Raw genomic sequence first — 16,525 nt, forward strand, 5'->3', positions numbered from 1 at the left:
TGGTGGAGTTCAGACAGTATCTGGCAGCGCCCTTTACTCTGGATAAGCACTCATGCTTCCCATAATAAAATGCTGTCTTCTACTGTGATGTGGTCTTGCTGGATGCAAAAAGGTCTCAATTCTGGTTGTGATGGCCCTTTTTTTACCCCATCACCATGAGCTGTTTTAATTTTGTCAAGACGGGATCTTTATTGTGTCTACTATCTGATATTATCAGTGGTGACCAGAAGGGTGTCCAGAATGTTTAAAACAAGAACAGATTCTTCCAGTGGCAATACCACCAGTGTATCTGCATCTCAAGGCATCAGCATTTGCCATCTGATCTCCTGGACAACGTTCTAACTTGTAACTGTATGTACTTAGAATGCGAGCCCATCACTGAATTCAACCTAAAGCTATGGGCAGCACAGTCTTCTCCTTTTATGAGCAGGATGGCAGCAGAGTTGGACACTGCAGCCAGAGCTCCTCTGCTTTGCCAGTTGCTTTTCCTTTTTTCTTTCTTTTCTTTCCTTCTCCTTTCTGCAGACTTTTTTTTCTTCCAAATGTTTAACTTCTAAACTTACGCAGAGGGAATGGAGGAGGCGACTCCCAGACCAGAGGCTGTCACTGGCAAGTCCCAAGACGGGTCTGAGACTAGGTGAGTGCAGGAGACGAGTTCGAGATCAGGCCAGTGCGAGAGGCAACTCCTGGAGGTGAGTCAAGGGCTGGAGGCCAATGTGGAAGGCAAGTCTGGGTGGGAATTGGAGGTCATTGCAGTGAGGTGATTCCCGAGGGTGAATCCCGACCTGGAGGCCTTCATGGGAAGGCGGGTTCCAGCTTGGAGGCCATTGTGGGGAGGTAAGTCCTATGGATGAGCCCCAGTCTGGAGGCTGTCACAGGGAGGTGAGTCCCGTGGGTGAGTCCTGGCCTGGATGCTGTCACAGGGAGGTCACTTCTGGATCAGAGGCCACTGCAGGGGAGGCGAGGCCCTTGTGGACTGGAAGCAAAGCTCGAGTTTGAAGCATGGTGTAGTGTGGAGACTTGGCATGGTGTAGTCTGGAGACTACACAGACTTAGCGAAAAGGACAGTAATTTGAGTACTTTTTGAAAAAGAAACTTTTATTCTTATGCTAGACTTTTCAAGTAATTTGAATACTATGATGACACTGTCACTTTATTTTGTCCTTGAGTTTTTTTTTAAAAGGGGTCATAAAGGCAGAGGTACCGACATGTCTGGAAATATCTACTTTAACAATGGCAAGGGAGTGGCCAGTTCTCCCAGTTCAGGTTTTTTTCTAGTTTGATTTAGTTGTAGCAGAGAAGCTGCTGGTAGCTATAGCAGAAGCTGCTACAGTGCAAAAAGGTTCCATTCTTAGCAGATGATTCTTGACTGGCTTCTCTCTCTGAAATATTTCCTGGCTGTAAGAACCTGTGTTTGAATTTATCTTTTGCTAGGGAGCGTGTTTAGGGGACGTTATGGGAATTGGAACACCTCCCCAGTTAAGTTGCTGTATTGAATCAGTTAAGGTATTCTAAAATCTGTTTTCTTTTGTTCATGTTTAAACTGTAGTCTTTAAATAAATTCTGTTTTGCTTAAAGCTGAGTGGTTTAGCTGTTCCAAGCCAGATGTAGGTGGACTTTCCAAGGTGTGCAATCTCCTGGATACTGGTCTGTAAGTTCTCATTCTTAGTTCAGGCCTCGTGGGTCTCTTTTGTTGCTCAAGTCTGCATACTGGTAGCAACTACAATGACTTGCCAGCCCAGATCCTGAAGAAAATTTTTACTGTTTGGACGAGGCTTAGTTTTATTTTGGCATTTTGCTGTGGGCTAATCTAGAGTCCCTCTTTCAAAATTTGATCTGAGTGAGGCTAACAATTGTCTTCACTCAATGGTGTTCCCCAAACTCTGTTGGCCTGCTGAGGATATCCACTTTAATCAGCATATGCTGTAACTCATATGCTCCACTTGTCACATTTTAATGACAAAGTCAATTGTAGTGCCAGTTTGAACTCCAATTGCACTTCAACTAGTAGGCTCTTTTGTGTGGTCACAGCATTACTACCATAGACCAAACAGTCTCTCAGCATCTCACTAAGGATTAAATGAAGTGAGATGCCTTTGTCATCTTAACCTTATCAAAATATACCTCCCTTTAGGAGGTGATACTGTTGTTATGTTGCTTGAACATGTGCTGACCTCTCAAATTTTCCACCTCTTCACTTAGCATACTTAGCAATGGCTGTGAATAATAATTTAAATGAGCACATATGGTAAAGCACTAGGTTCATACAGATGAATGCTAGTTTTTTGTACATCATTATCTTCATTCCTGTTTTTGAAACCGACTGAACTTCACAGTCCATGAAACATTTTCTTGCATTACTACACTACTCATTTCTTTCAGATGCTCACTACACTTACCAAAATAAATGGACCTCTCAAATACATATTCTTTTACCTCTGAAATAGATTTTAACAATGTATCCATGTAGTCATTCATTGGCAGTTGGAAATCATCTTGCATTGCATTCTGAACAGCCTTATTCACAATTTCTTTTATATCTGGGTGGTCCTCAGTCACCTCTGGAATTTTCAATTGTTGTTTTACAGCTTCTAAAACAGTAAAACAATTTAATCATTAATTTAGACACCAAACTTGACATAAATTCTAAATAAAATTAACATTAGGAAAAATGTTTTTCCAGTCTGACTTTATTTTCCAGCCAGTACCTTATTATACTTTGTAACTGAAGTACAGAACAGATGAACAGGACACTCAGTCAACTATATATATATCCAACAAACTGAGTTCGCTCACTGTTATTACAATTAAACAACTGTTTCTTAAGGCATTATCTTGCCTGGTTGATGCTTTGTAACTACAAAATTGAAACAATAAATATTTTAATTAAGATCTTCCATTTCACAAAGGAGGCTTCATGCCAATCAGCATCCAATAACTTGCTCCATAAACTCTGCTCACAGTTTGACAGCTGTAACAGATTCTATCACATTTGCTGAGACACTCTAAAACATCGTAAAACAATAAACAATATTCAACATAAAACAATCCCCAACATTCCACAAAAAGTCAATTCATCCGATCTCAAAACTTTAATAGGTCCTATAAGTAGTTCCAACACCCAAATCCAGGTCCATTTCTTCACCAATGATGAATTAGCTCTTTATTGTGCCACACTGTGCATCAAGTTTTTTTTGAAATCATTCATTTTTGAAAGAAATAATTTTTAAAGAGGCTAACAACATGGAGTGAAGGCATTACTTCCACTTACCGGCGAAGTTAATAAACGTTTCTGAATAAAGTAATTAATGGTGATGATTTTGGTCCATAAACTCAGTTGGGTGGATAGCTGTTTTGTGGTGCAAAGTGATGCCAACACTGTGTGTTCAATTCTTACACCTACTAAGGTTATCATGAAGAACTCTCCTTTTCAATCTCTCCCATTGTCTGAGGCATGGTGACACGTAAGTTAAACCAACAGTTGCCTCTCTCTAATGAGAGAGCAGCCACATGGTTCAGGAGGGATATGGTGACTTTACTTTTACCTATTTACCACTTTAGTTTTTTAAAAGATTATTCATTCATGGGATTCACTGGCTTCATTGGCTCCATTGGCTCGGCCAGTATTTACTACCCTTGGTAAGGTGATATTGAACTGCCTGCTTGAATTGCTGCAATCCGTCTGGTGTAAGTACACCCAATATTAGGGGTTGCCAGCGAGGGTTCACTTTGTCTGTTACTGGCAATTTGGCAGAGATAATACAGTGATATTAGGACTGGGGATAACAACTGTTAATTCACAATGAATCTTCCAGTATCAGTGCACTTGTACACTTCCTTCTCATCAGTTTTCTATCTTATGTGATATCACTATTAATTTTTCACATACTTGACCTGATTTTACTTTTAATCTTATTCTTCATCAAATTTGCTCTTTCTGTCTTTTATCCTTCTTCTTTCAAAGCCTTGGAACTTTTACTCTCTGTTAAGTCATTTTGTTGGTATTTCTGGCTATTATTTGATTTTTCAACTTTCACTGATCTCTGTCAAATTGTTGCTCTTGATCTATTCCTACTTCAGATTACTGTTCATAGACTTCAGTTCTGCATTTAACACTATTATTCCTCAGCATCTGATTAGAAAGCTGAGTCTGCTGGGCCTGAATACCTCCCTCTGTAATTGGATCCTTGACTTCTTGTCTGGAAGACCTCAGTCAGTCCGGATTGGGGGCAGCATCTCCAACACCATCAAACTGAGTGCCCCCCCACACCACACCCAACCCACCGCCGTCACCACCACCCCCAGGGCTGTGTGCTCAGTCCACTGCTGTTCACCCTGCTGACACACGACTGTGCAGTGATGTACAGCTTGAATCATATTAATAAGTTCACTGATGACATGATTGTAGTGGGTCTCATAAGTAGGAAAGATGAGTCAGCATACAGAGCGGAGGTTCAGTGGTTGACGGACTGATGCAGAGCCAACAACCTGTCTCTGAACGTGGACAACATGAAAGAGATGGTTGTTGACTTCAGGAGAGCACTGAGCGAGCACTCTCCACTGGACATCGATGGCACCCCCATGGAGATCGTGAAGAGCATGAAATTTCTTAGCGTACACCTGGCGAGAATCTTACCTGGTCCCTTAATACCAGCTCCATAACCAAGAAAGTCCACTAGCGTCTCTACTTTCTGCGTAGGTTGAGGAAAGCCCATCTCCCATCCCCCATCCTCACCACATTCTACAGAGGGTTCATTGAGAGTACCCTGAGCAGCTGCATCACTGCCCGGTTCAGGAATTGCACCGTCTCAGATCATAAGACCCTACAATGGATAGTGAGGACAGCTGAGAAGATCATCGGGGTCTCTCTTCCTTCCATCACAAATATTTACACCACACGATACATCCACAAAATTAATAGCATTGTGGATAACTCCACACATCTTTCATTCAAATTCTTCTCCCTCCTGCCATCTGGCAGAAGATACTGGAACATTCGGTCTCTCACGGCCAGACTGTGCAATAGTTTCTTCCCCCATGCCATCAGGCTCCTTAACACTGTATGATCACTCTCTATTCCGTTTGCAATTTTCAGACGACATTTTGAATTGCTGCTAAAATGATGTTTTTTATTAATGATTGTTCATTGTCACATTGTAATTTGTCCACCACTGTGCCTATTGTCTTGTCTTGTCAGGAATTACTCTGTTGTCTTGCATGTTTTGCACTTTTCTGTGCACTTTATGCTGCCGTGTGTATGAATGTACTGTTGTATAGTCTGTATGTTCATATAGCACCTTAGTCCTGGAGGAATGCTGTCTCATTTTTATTGTACTAGCTGTATATGGTAGAAATGACAAATAAGGTTACCCTACTCTACTCTGAACATATTGGCATCCATCACAGAATTAATTCTATAGAAGATTTCAATTGCTTGATGTCAGCATTATTTTGCAGCTTTCAGCTATGCAATATTCACAGAAAATCAATGCCACATTGTCTAAGACATAACTGCAGCTTATTAATCATGACAGGTTACATCCTTGCATATTCATATTTTAACATCTGATGATTTATATATGCAACTTCTCATCTAACAGGCAGGATTTTACACATTTGCTATCAGCCAGATCTCAATGGAGAATCATTGTGTAGTAAGTTTCTGCATAAAAACATGACATATCCCAGCTATAATGCTGAAGACCTCTGCTTCAGAATTATCTGTACAGCTGCAATACTGAACTATACCTAAAATTGTGGAAAACTGGCTTAGAAGGTCTTGTTCACAGAAAAGAAGCAAATTTAAAATGGCCAAGTGTCATTTTATTAACTCACTCTCAAAATATTAACAAGTGTTGGAAGAAGTTATCTAGTATTATCCAGCAATACTTACATACCACTAACCTGCTCAACAATGTCCAGCTTGGCTTCTGCTAACATCAGCCATTTCCAAGCTTAATTACTGCATTGCTAATTTCATAGAGTAAAAAGGTGAATTTATCAGTTTAAGGCAATGACCTGCAAGGGGGTACCTAATGATATTCCCATGACATTCTGACATTATCATTTTAAAACACCAACCATAAACTACAAAAGACTTAATACCATGCAAAACAAATCATTACACTTGTAAATAATTAGTATCTCATTCAATAATGTCAACACCTATACTTCAACCAGTGTAAAGCAGCTGCAAAATGCTAACCTATATGAAGTGCTGTAATAATTTGTCAAAGCATATTTGACACCATACTACAAATCCATGACCTTTACAACCAAGGATAAAGACAGCAGGTATATGGAAAAATCATTATCTCCAAACATGAGCACATGATCTTGATCTGTCACCATTCCTTCAGTTTTGTAAAAAAATCCAGAACTCCCTAGCTTGTAACATATGAGAAATCTTTGCCTGATGGACTACAGGAGTTAAAAGGGTGGCCCATCACAATGATCCCAGAGTAAGAGGGATAGTCAGATAAACGCTGGCCATCATATTAATGCCTGTATGCTGTGAATTACTTTTTCTATATTTGTTCATGGGGTGTGGAAATCATGTAGGCTAGACCAGGGTCTATTCTTCATTCCGAATGTAAATATACTTCAAAATTGAGAACTAGAGCATCAAAATCTGAAGAGTCAGTACAATGACAATCTCACATTTCATTAGATTCAAGTAAAAAGAGGAAAAGGACAGAAGAAGCCCTGTCAGGTTGAAGTTGAACTTCAACTGTTGATGGTGAAACATCAGATATTAATGTCCAATCCATGATTTATGCTTGTCCCCACATCTCAGAATTGTTACAGCACAAAACAAGACCACAGAGCCAATTTTACTTGCGTCAGTCTCTGCATGAGCATTTCATGTTATGTCATTTTTCTACAGTTTTTCCATAACCCTGTAGATTTATTCTTTTAAGGGGAGGCAATGGCCTAATTGTATTATCATTAGACTATTAATCCAGAGACCAGGTAATGTTCTGAGGACCTGGGTTCAAATCCTGCCATGGCTGATTATGGAATTTGAATTCAATAAATACCTGGGATTAAGAATCTAATGATGACCATGACACCATTGTTGATAGTCAGGGAAAAATCCATCTGGTTCACTAATGTCTTTCAGGGAAGGAAATACCATCCTTACCTGGTCTGGCGTACATGTGACTCCAGGTCTACGGAAATGTGTTTGACTCTTAACTACCCTCTAGGCAATTAGGGATGGGCAATAAATGCTGGCCTAGCCAGTGATACCCTCATTTTGTAAATGAATAGAAAAAAAATGTTTTATTCGTTCAGGGTATGTGGATTTTGCTGGCTGTGCCAGCATATATTGTCAATCCTAACTGCCCTTGAGAAGATGCTGAGCTAATTTCTTAAAATGTTGGAGTATATTTGGTGTGGGTACACCCACAGTGCAGTGAGGGAGGGAGTTCTAGAATTTTGACAGAGCAACACTGAAGGAACAGTGATTAATTTACAAGGTAAAATGGTGTGTCCCATGGACAGAAATTTGCAGGTAGTGGTGTTCCCAATATTCTGCTACTCAAGTCTTTCTCGACAGTCATGGTTGAAAGTTAGGAAGAAGTTGCTGAAGGAGCCTTGGTGAATTCCTGCAGTCCATCTTGTAGAATTTTCACACTGATGCTGCTGTGCGTCATTGGTGGAGGGAGTGAACGTTTGTGGGTATGGATGGTGTCAAGCTTTGTGAGTGTTGTTGGAGCTGCACACATCGAGGCAAGTGGTGAGTATTTCATCACACCCTTGATTTGTGCCATGTGGATGGATGGGGAGTCAGGAAGCCAGGACGTATTCCTCTGACCTGCTCTTGTATGTCACTGTATTCATGTGGATAGTCCAGTTTAGTTTCGGGTCAACGGTAACCTGCAAACTGTTGATCATGAGCACTCAGTGATGGTAATACCATTGATCGAAGTGATACTGAAATTCTCTCTTGTTAGAGACAGTCATTGTTTGCGACTTGAATGGTATGAATGTTACTTGCCACTTGACAGCCCAAGCCAAGATATTATCTATTATCCATTCTGAAGAAGGGTCACTGGACCTGAAATGTTAACTCTGCTTTCTTTGCACAGATGCTGCCAGACCTGCTGAGTTTTTTTAGCCATTTCTGTTTTTTGGTCTTAGATATTATTTTGGATATTCAGTATCTAAGGAGATACGAATGGTGTTGAACAATGTGCAATCATCAGTGAACATTCCCATTTCTGACCTCAAGATGGAGGGAAGGTCATTGATGAAGCAACTGAAGATGGTTGGGCCTCATATTCTACCCTGAGGACCTCCTGCAGAAATATCCTGGAACTGAAATTACTGACCTCCAACAACCACAACCATCCTTCTTTGTGGTAGTTATGACTCTAACCAGTAGAAAGGTTTTCCCCAATTCCAAATTATTCCAGGTTTGCCAGAGCTCTTTGATGCCACACTGAGTCAAATGCAGCCTTGATACCGAGAACAGTCACTTTTACCTCTTCTCTTGACTTCAGCTCTTTTGTCTATTCTTGAAGAAGGCATAATAATGTCAGGAGCTGACTGGTCCTGATAGAACCAAACTGAATATCAGTTATCAGTTTATTGTTAAGCAAGTGCTGCTTGATAGCATTATTGATGACTGCTTCAGTCACTTTACTAATTAATGAAGGTGGACTGATGGGGTACTAATTGGCTGGATTGGATTTGCCTTGAGTTTTGTGTATAGGACATACCTGGGCAATTTTTACATCATCTGCTACATGTCAATGTTTTAGCAGCACCTGAATAGCTTGACTAAGGGGACAACCAGTTCTGAAATAAATGTTTTCAGCAGTATTGCTGGAAATTGTCAGGGCCCACTGTGCCATCCAGTACTTTGATCTGTTTTTGATACTATGTGGAGTGAATCAAATTGGTTGGACACTGGCAGCTGTGACATTGGCGACCTCTGGAGGAGATTAAGATAGATTACTCACTCACAAATCTTTCAATCTTACCTTTTGCATCCCTTTGTGATGTTTTGGGCATCCCCATCATTGAGGGGGGTGTTATTTTACATTAGATTAGATTACATTACAGTGTGGAAACAGGCCCTTCAGCCCAACAAGTCCACACCGACCCGCAAAAGCGCAACCCACCCATACATTTACCTCTTACCTAACACTACGGGCAATTTAGCATGGCCAATTCCCCTAACCTGCACATCTTTGGACTGTGGGAGGAAACCCACGCAGACACGGGGAGAACATGCAAACTCCATACAGTCAGTCGCCCGAGGCGGGAATTGAACCCGGGTCTCTGGCGCTGTGAGGCAGCAGTGCTAACCACTGTGCCACCGTGCCGCCCCAACACAGCATTTGTGCAGCATCCTCCAACACAGGATGTTGTAGGACAGCAGAGCTAAGATCTGATCTGTTGGATGTGGATTCACTTAGCTCTATCATCATTTGCCTATGCTGATTTGAATGTAAGTAATCCTATATTGTAGAGACATTAGATTGACATCTCATTTTTAGGTATGCCTGATGCTGGTGCTGCTCCTGGTATATCCTCCTGCACCTTTCATTGAATCAGGTTTGATTCCTGTTAGAGTAGGGAAATGCATGGCTATGAGACTGAAGAGTGCCTTTGAATAAAATTCTGCTGTTACTTTGATGCCTCCTGGATGCCCAGAATTGAGTTGCTGGATTTGTTTGAAATCTATACCTTTTAGCACAGTGGTCATGCCACACATAACAATGGTGTACTTCATCAATGAGAAGACGGGACTTCATCTCCATTAGGGTTGTGCGATGGTCACTCTTACTCATACTGCCATTAGACAAACACATCTGTGGCAGGCAGATTTGTGAGGATAAGGTCATGTATGCTTTTCTCTTGTTAGTTATCTCAACATCACATCCCACAGACTCAGTCTAGTATATAATATGTCTTTTAGGATTGAACCAGCTTGCTTAGTAGTGGTGCTGCCAAGCTAATCTCAGTGCTGGGGATAGACACTGATGTCCCCACCCAGAGTGCATTCTGAGCCCCTTCACCCTCTGTGTTTCCTCCAAGTATTATTCAACATGGAGGAGCTTTGATTCATCAGTTGGAGGTGGAGGATGGGAGAAGGGTGTGTAAGAAGGGTGTGTACTAATCAGCAGGGATTTCTTTACCCACGTTTAACATGATGCATGAGACTTCGAGGAGTCCGAAGGAAATGTGGAGGACTCTCACGACAACTCGTTCCCAAACGTATACCAATATGCTACACCTTGGCTGGGTTTTCCTTGTCAATGGAACAGTTCACATCTAGGGATGCTGATGGTGCTGTCTCCAACACTGTCTGTAAGGTATAATTCCATGAGTATGAATGTGCTAGGCTGTTGCTCATCTAGACTGTGAGACAGCTCTCCCAATTTTAACACTAGCCTTTGGATGTTAGTAAAAAGGGCTTTGCACAGCCCACAGGGCTGATTTTTGAATGCTTCAATTGAAGCTTAACCGCACTCATGGGCACTGCATTCTAGATGATAACAACTCATCGTTTTCCAGTGAATGAAAACGATAATCTTCATTTGCTTGTTTGGTAAAATAGTTTAAACCTGCACCCTCTTGTCTCAATAGTTTCATAAGTGGGGCAGTTTCTCTCTATCCACTGTGTCCAGATACTTCAGGATTTGAATACTTCGATCTTCCTTTCTTTCTCCAAGGAAAATAGTTTGGATAATTTAGGACTGTCTATTTAACTTAAGTTCCCCACTCATGGAACTAATCTCATGAAACTCTTCTGCACTCTCTTTCATGCCTTCACATTCTTTCTAAAGTGCAGTGTCAAAACAGGATATAATGCTGCATTTCAGGCCAAATTAGTATCTTAAGAGTTATACCGTTTATTTTGTTTTGTCTCTCCATTTCTTCGTACTAAACTTCATCAGCTCACATTTCTCCACTTTGAAATCACTTACCACCTTTCAATTCATTCCACAAATTTGACTGTGCCCATTTGAGGTTCTACAGTATTCTCTTCACCGCTACCAGTGATTTTAAAATTCTGAAATTTGTTGAAATTGTGCCCAGTATCCTAAGATTTAAATCATAGACATGTACAACACCAAAACAGACCCTTTGGTTTAATTTATCCATGCCGACCAGATGTCCTTACCTAATCTCGTCCCATTTGCCAGCACTTACCCATATCCCTCTAAACCCTTCCTATGTATACACCCATCCAGATGCCTTTTAAATGCTGCAATTGTACCAGCTTTCCCCACCTCCTCTGGCAGATCGTTCCATACACATACCACCCTCTGTGTGAAAAAGTTGCCCCTTAAGTCCTTTTAAATTTTTCCCCTCTTACCCTAAAGCCCTTTAGTTTTGGACTCCCCTACCTCAGGGAAAAGACCTTGTCTATTTATCCCATCTATGCCCCTCATGATTTTATAAACCTCAATAAGGTCACCCCTCAGCCTCTGACTCTTCAGGAAAAACAGCCCCAGTCTATTCAGCCTCTCCCTGTAGCTCATATCCTCCAACCCTGGCAACACCCTTGTAAATCTTTTCTGAACCCTTTCAATAGGAGGGAGACCAGACTTGCATACAATATTCCAAAAGTGGCCTAACCAATGTCCTGTACAGTGCAACTTGACCTACCAACTCCTATAGTCAATGCTCTTACCAAAAAAAGGGAAAGCATAAGAAATGCCTTCTTCACTATCCTATCTACCTGCGACTCCACTTTCAAGGAACTATGAACCTGTACTCCAAATCTCTTTGTTCATCAACATGTCCAGAACTTTCCCATTAAATGTATAAGTTCTGCTCTGATTTGTCTTTCCAAACTGCAGCCAATGACATACATCAGCAAAAGCAAAGATCCCAACATTGAATCCTGGGAAACTCCATGACAAACAATCCCTGAGACATTAATCATTACATCTCCATTTCTTCTCACTCAGCCAATTTTGTATTCATGTTGCTACTGTCCCTTTTTTATCATGAACTATAAATTTACTCTATGAAATGTCTGTGAAAGTCCATTTACACCAGTGTGTTATGACACAGACACAGACAGCTGAATCAAAGCAGCCTGTACCTCGATATTCATAACACAGTAACATTAAAAACATTGAAAATTCCTAATGTTCCGAAAGAGATCGTTGAATAACTAATCCTAGATTTTTGAATAATTAATTCCAATTTTGTGTCTTTGATTTCAGTTGATTTGATTTATTATTGTTATGTGTACTGAGGTACAGTGAAAAGTGTTGTCTTACATGCTTTATAGGCAGATCGTACTATACAAGTGCATTAGCGTAACAGAACAGAGTACAGGATATAATGCTACAGCTGCCGAGAAATTTGTCTTAAGCAAAAGACTTAACAATTTATTAAATATATCATAACTTTAGCAGAGAGAAGCTAAACAAGGTGATCTAATTAATGTCTATACCTCAAACCCAAAGAAATTGTTTTCTGTCCCATTCACAGAAAAAAAATAGACAAACAAGGTTAAGGAATAAATAAAACAGGCCAGATTACGCAAATGTTTTCATAATGTTTAACAGGCATAGATGTGGATCCCTTGATTGCTTTTTTCAGAAAAGTTGATATGGGTCACTATTCCAGTTCTCTCAGTAAAAATATTAACATTTCTGAATCAGCTTTCTGCTCTCTAGGTTTTTGGAAGGTTGTGTGGGAGATTGGGCAGAGAGCTTTCAAATCTTCATGCTGTATCATTATTAGCCAAGCTCAACTCCATAGAAATCGTCGTTCAACTACAATTCTAGTCCTGCCGTGGGTGAGAGTAAATATCTTTTCCCAAGGCCTCAATTACCACTCAACATCTGTCATCTATTTAAATTTAGCTCACTTCCAGAATTGCTGGTAACAATACCTTATTAATAGCCAACCTCTGCTACCTCTTTAAACACAATCCTCTTTTCTCAGGTCACTGTGTCTGTGGGAACTCTTTTAGTCAAGAATCAGCCTGTAATTAACCTTTATGCCTGACCTCAAACACAAACAAAAGTTTGTTTGGTCTCTTAGTTTCCCTTTTCTACAAGAAATAATTTGTAAAGTCCACAAATCACCTTTAGCTCCTAAGCAAAATTGGTCAAATAATATAAATAAAACTAATGAAAATTTTAGCGTGGGTTCAAAAAACATCAGTAACATTATTCTTATCAAACCTTTCTATTACCTATTCAAAGAGCTCCAGAAAGTTAGTTAAATGCCAACTTTAAGAAAACCATGCTGGCTTTCCTTAATTAACTTGCATCTATCCATGTGACCATTCATTTTCTCCAAGACTATTGATTTTAGAAGTTTTCCCACCATTGAAGTTAAACTGATTGCTGGGTTTACCTTTATACACTTTTTTGACCAACTGGAACATTTGCTATTCTCCAGACCTCTTGCACTACCTCTGAGTCTAAGTAACATTTAAAAAAATTACAGTCAGTCTCTCTGTAATTTCCACTTTCACTTTCTTCACTGTCCAAGTAGTCACTTAGTGGAACAGAACTTGAATATTGCTTAAGAAAACACATTCTGTCAAAGAGTTTCATCTTGCACACATCAAGACATTTGAAAGGAAATATCTTTTACCCTACATGAAAAGAGAGTGCTGATTGGTTGGCAAGTGGACTCTGACTGGCAGAGGCATTGTCACGAAGGTTGCATCAGTTAGATGAGGACTGACAGTTGACTGCTAAGATTTGGTTAAATTTAAACCAGGCAAGTTGACTCTGATTGAGCAAGGCATTGCCCTAAGGAATGAAACAGAGAATGGCTGTTAGCTATGTTGAAAAGTTGGAATTATTTTTAGATTTTCTTCCTATCTGCAAAGAACAACTGCCTGTGCTTTGATGCATATAGTTTCCAAAACATGGCACACTATGGTCAGTAGTGACAATCCTTAATTAATATCTGTAATTCTTAGCACAACAGGGATTACTTAGCAATTATTGTTGACTTACATCTAATTTGGACACTGTTTTTAAACTTCTGCAAGGACATCCTGTTCTTGGGAATGGTCAAAACCTTGTCGGTTGAGAATAGTCAAAGAGGCATTTTGCTTGATACACACCACCACTCTTTGGGACAGAGGCCTACATTCCTAGCATCATGCTAGCAATGAAATTCATATGCAACATTAAACAAAAAGTCCCCACAGATGTTGGAAATCAGAAACAAAATCAGAACTCCTTCAGAACAAGTCACTGTATCCAAAATGTTAATTCTGCTTTCTCTCCACTGATGCTGCCAGATCTGCTGTTTTCCAGCAATTTCTGATTTTGTTTCATATGCCACATTACTCAGTTATGCAATAGGCAGAATACCTTTTTGCTTTGATTGCAACAAATTGTTTGCTGGCGAACGTGGAATTGCTGCATAGCAGTGCTATATCATTTGTACTTACATTTTTGAGCTCTTTTACCCTCTAGGGTAACCTGATGATTTGATAATTTCTTGTTGTGTATCACTCAAACTCATGAACAGGCCTAAGGCTAGCATATTCGATCCTAAAAAATGCCCAATTTTTTGCAATGTGAAAACCTTTGACTTTTTTTTTCCTTCAGTATCCTTGGATACATTTCATTGGAGTTATCAACTTGAAGTACATATATTCTATTTAAAACCTCTTTCTTGTTAATTGTAAAGCTTTCTCTGTATTACAATAGGAAGATAAACTAATGAAACATTTGTAGTGTTTACAGAACCTATATTTCTTCAACATAACTTAGTACTGCACTGTGTTTGAATATCTGTCATGATGGGTTACTGAATAATCTTTAGTAGAAACACATAAACTGCTCAATTACTGCCTCATAAATGCTTTTGGATGAGCTCATAAATTTTAGCTTTGTTCACTCCACAAGCCAAGTGGAGTTGAAGGTTTCTGGTGATTTTCTTATTTTGGGGATTATCCAAGAAGCCACTCAACAACTCAATTTTCTATTTCCTATTTATGAACAGACTGTATGTTCAAATTTACAAAGAACACAAGCAAATCACCTAAATTGACAATAATCTTTAAAAAAAACCCCAGAAACATTGAAAATAGAAGCAGGATTAGACCATTTGGCCCTTTGAGCCTGCTTTGCCACTCAATATCATTATGGCTCATCATCCAACTCAGTACCCTGTTCCAGCTTTCTCCCCATACTCTTTCAACATTTGCAGAAGGAGTTTGATCCCTTTAGTCCTAACAAATATATCTATTTTTAGCCTCAATTGCTTTCTGCAGCAGAGAATTCCACAGGCTCACCACCTGTTGGATAAAGTAATTTCTCCTCATCTCAGTCCTACGTGGCCTACATGTATCCTTAAACTGTGACCCCTGGTTCTGGACTAACCGGTCATTGGGAACATCCTTCCTGCATTTACTCTGACTAGTTTTCTGCATAGGTTTCCATGATATCCCCCTTATTTTTCTAAATTCCACAGAATATAGTTCTTACGCGTCCAGGCTCACTTCATACATCAGTCCTGTCATCCCAGGAATCATTCTGGTCAATTTTTGCTGCACTTCCTCCATAGTTTGAACATTTTTTCTCAGGTAAGAAGATCAGAACTGCACACAATACTCAAGGTGTGGTCTCACCAAGGCCCTGTACAATTGCAGCAAGACATCCCTGCTCCTGAACTCAAATCTCTCGCTACGAATACCAATGTAACATTGCCTCTTCATTGTTTATTTATACTTTTTGTTTTCTCTGCCAACCAATTCTCTCTCCATGTCAATACTCTCCGCCATCTCATGTGCTTTACTTTTGCACACTAACCTCTTATAGGGGACCTTTTCGAAAGCCTTCTGAAAGTCCAAGTAAACCAAATTCATTGGCTCCACTTTGTCAAGTTTACTAGTTACATCCTTGAAAAAATCCAATAGATTTGTCAACCATGATTTCCCTTTTGTAAATCCATGCTACCTCTGTCTAATACTGTCACTGTTTTCAAGTCTTTTATAATGGATTCTAGCACTTCTCCCACTACCGATGTCAAACTAACCTGACTATAATTCCCTGTTTTCTCTCTCCATCCTTTTTTAAATAGTGGGATTACAAGAGCTATCCAGAGTCTATAAATTCTAATAAGATGTCCATCAATTCATCTAGTATTTCTCGGGCCATTTCCTTACGTTCTCTGGAATGTAATTTATCAGGCCCTGGTGATGTATTGGCCTTTAATTCCACCTATTTTCCCTACATCAATTCTCTACTAATGTAGATTTCCTTCAGTTCCTCCCTTCAACTAGACTCTGTGTTGCCCAATATTTTTAGGACATTATTTGTGTCCTGTTTGTGAAGAGAGAACCAAAGCATGTGTTTAATTGCTCTGCTATCTCTTTGTTCCCCATTATAACTTGAACCCAAGTTTCCTGGCTCAGAGGTAGAAATACAATGACCACATCACTCTTCCAGTTCCCTGTATATTAAGTAAGTTTTATCTTCATGTTCATCTTTTTATGAATCATTAATTGTTACAGCTTGTTCTCAACAAGAAGGATATATTCTCTCCCTTAATTCATTTGGTCTACTTCTGA

The 16,525-nt window shown here is 39.8% G+C and overlaps 1 protein-coding gene across 3 annotated transcripts in view; it reads right to left on the minus strand.

Annotated features, from left to right (window-relative positions):
• ak9 (adenylate kinase 9) overlaps positions 1-16,525 on the minus strand; it is a 274,249-nt gene that overhangs the window by 143,020 nt on the left and 114,704 nt on the right. For all 3 annotated transcript variants that reach the window (XM_087983041.1, XM_087983046.1, XM_087983034.1), the window contains one exon: positions 2,437-2,591. In XM_087983041.1, the coding sequence (XP_087839167.1) occupies positions 2,437-2,591 (155 nt within the window). The remainder of the gene's footprint in view (positions 1-2,436; positions 2,592-16,525) is intronic.

This window comes from Chiloscyllium plagiosum, unplaced genomic scaffold (genome assembly GCF_037043375.1).
Source record: "Chiloscyllium plagiosum isolate Xiang-an unplaced genomic scaffold, Cpla_swu_hap1 HiC_scaffold_3, whole genome shotgun sequence".
Lineage (NCBI taxonomy): Eukaryota > Metazoa > Chordata > Chondrichthyes > Orectolobiformes > Hemiscylliidae > Chiloscyllium > Chiloscyllium plagiosum.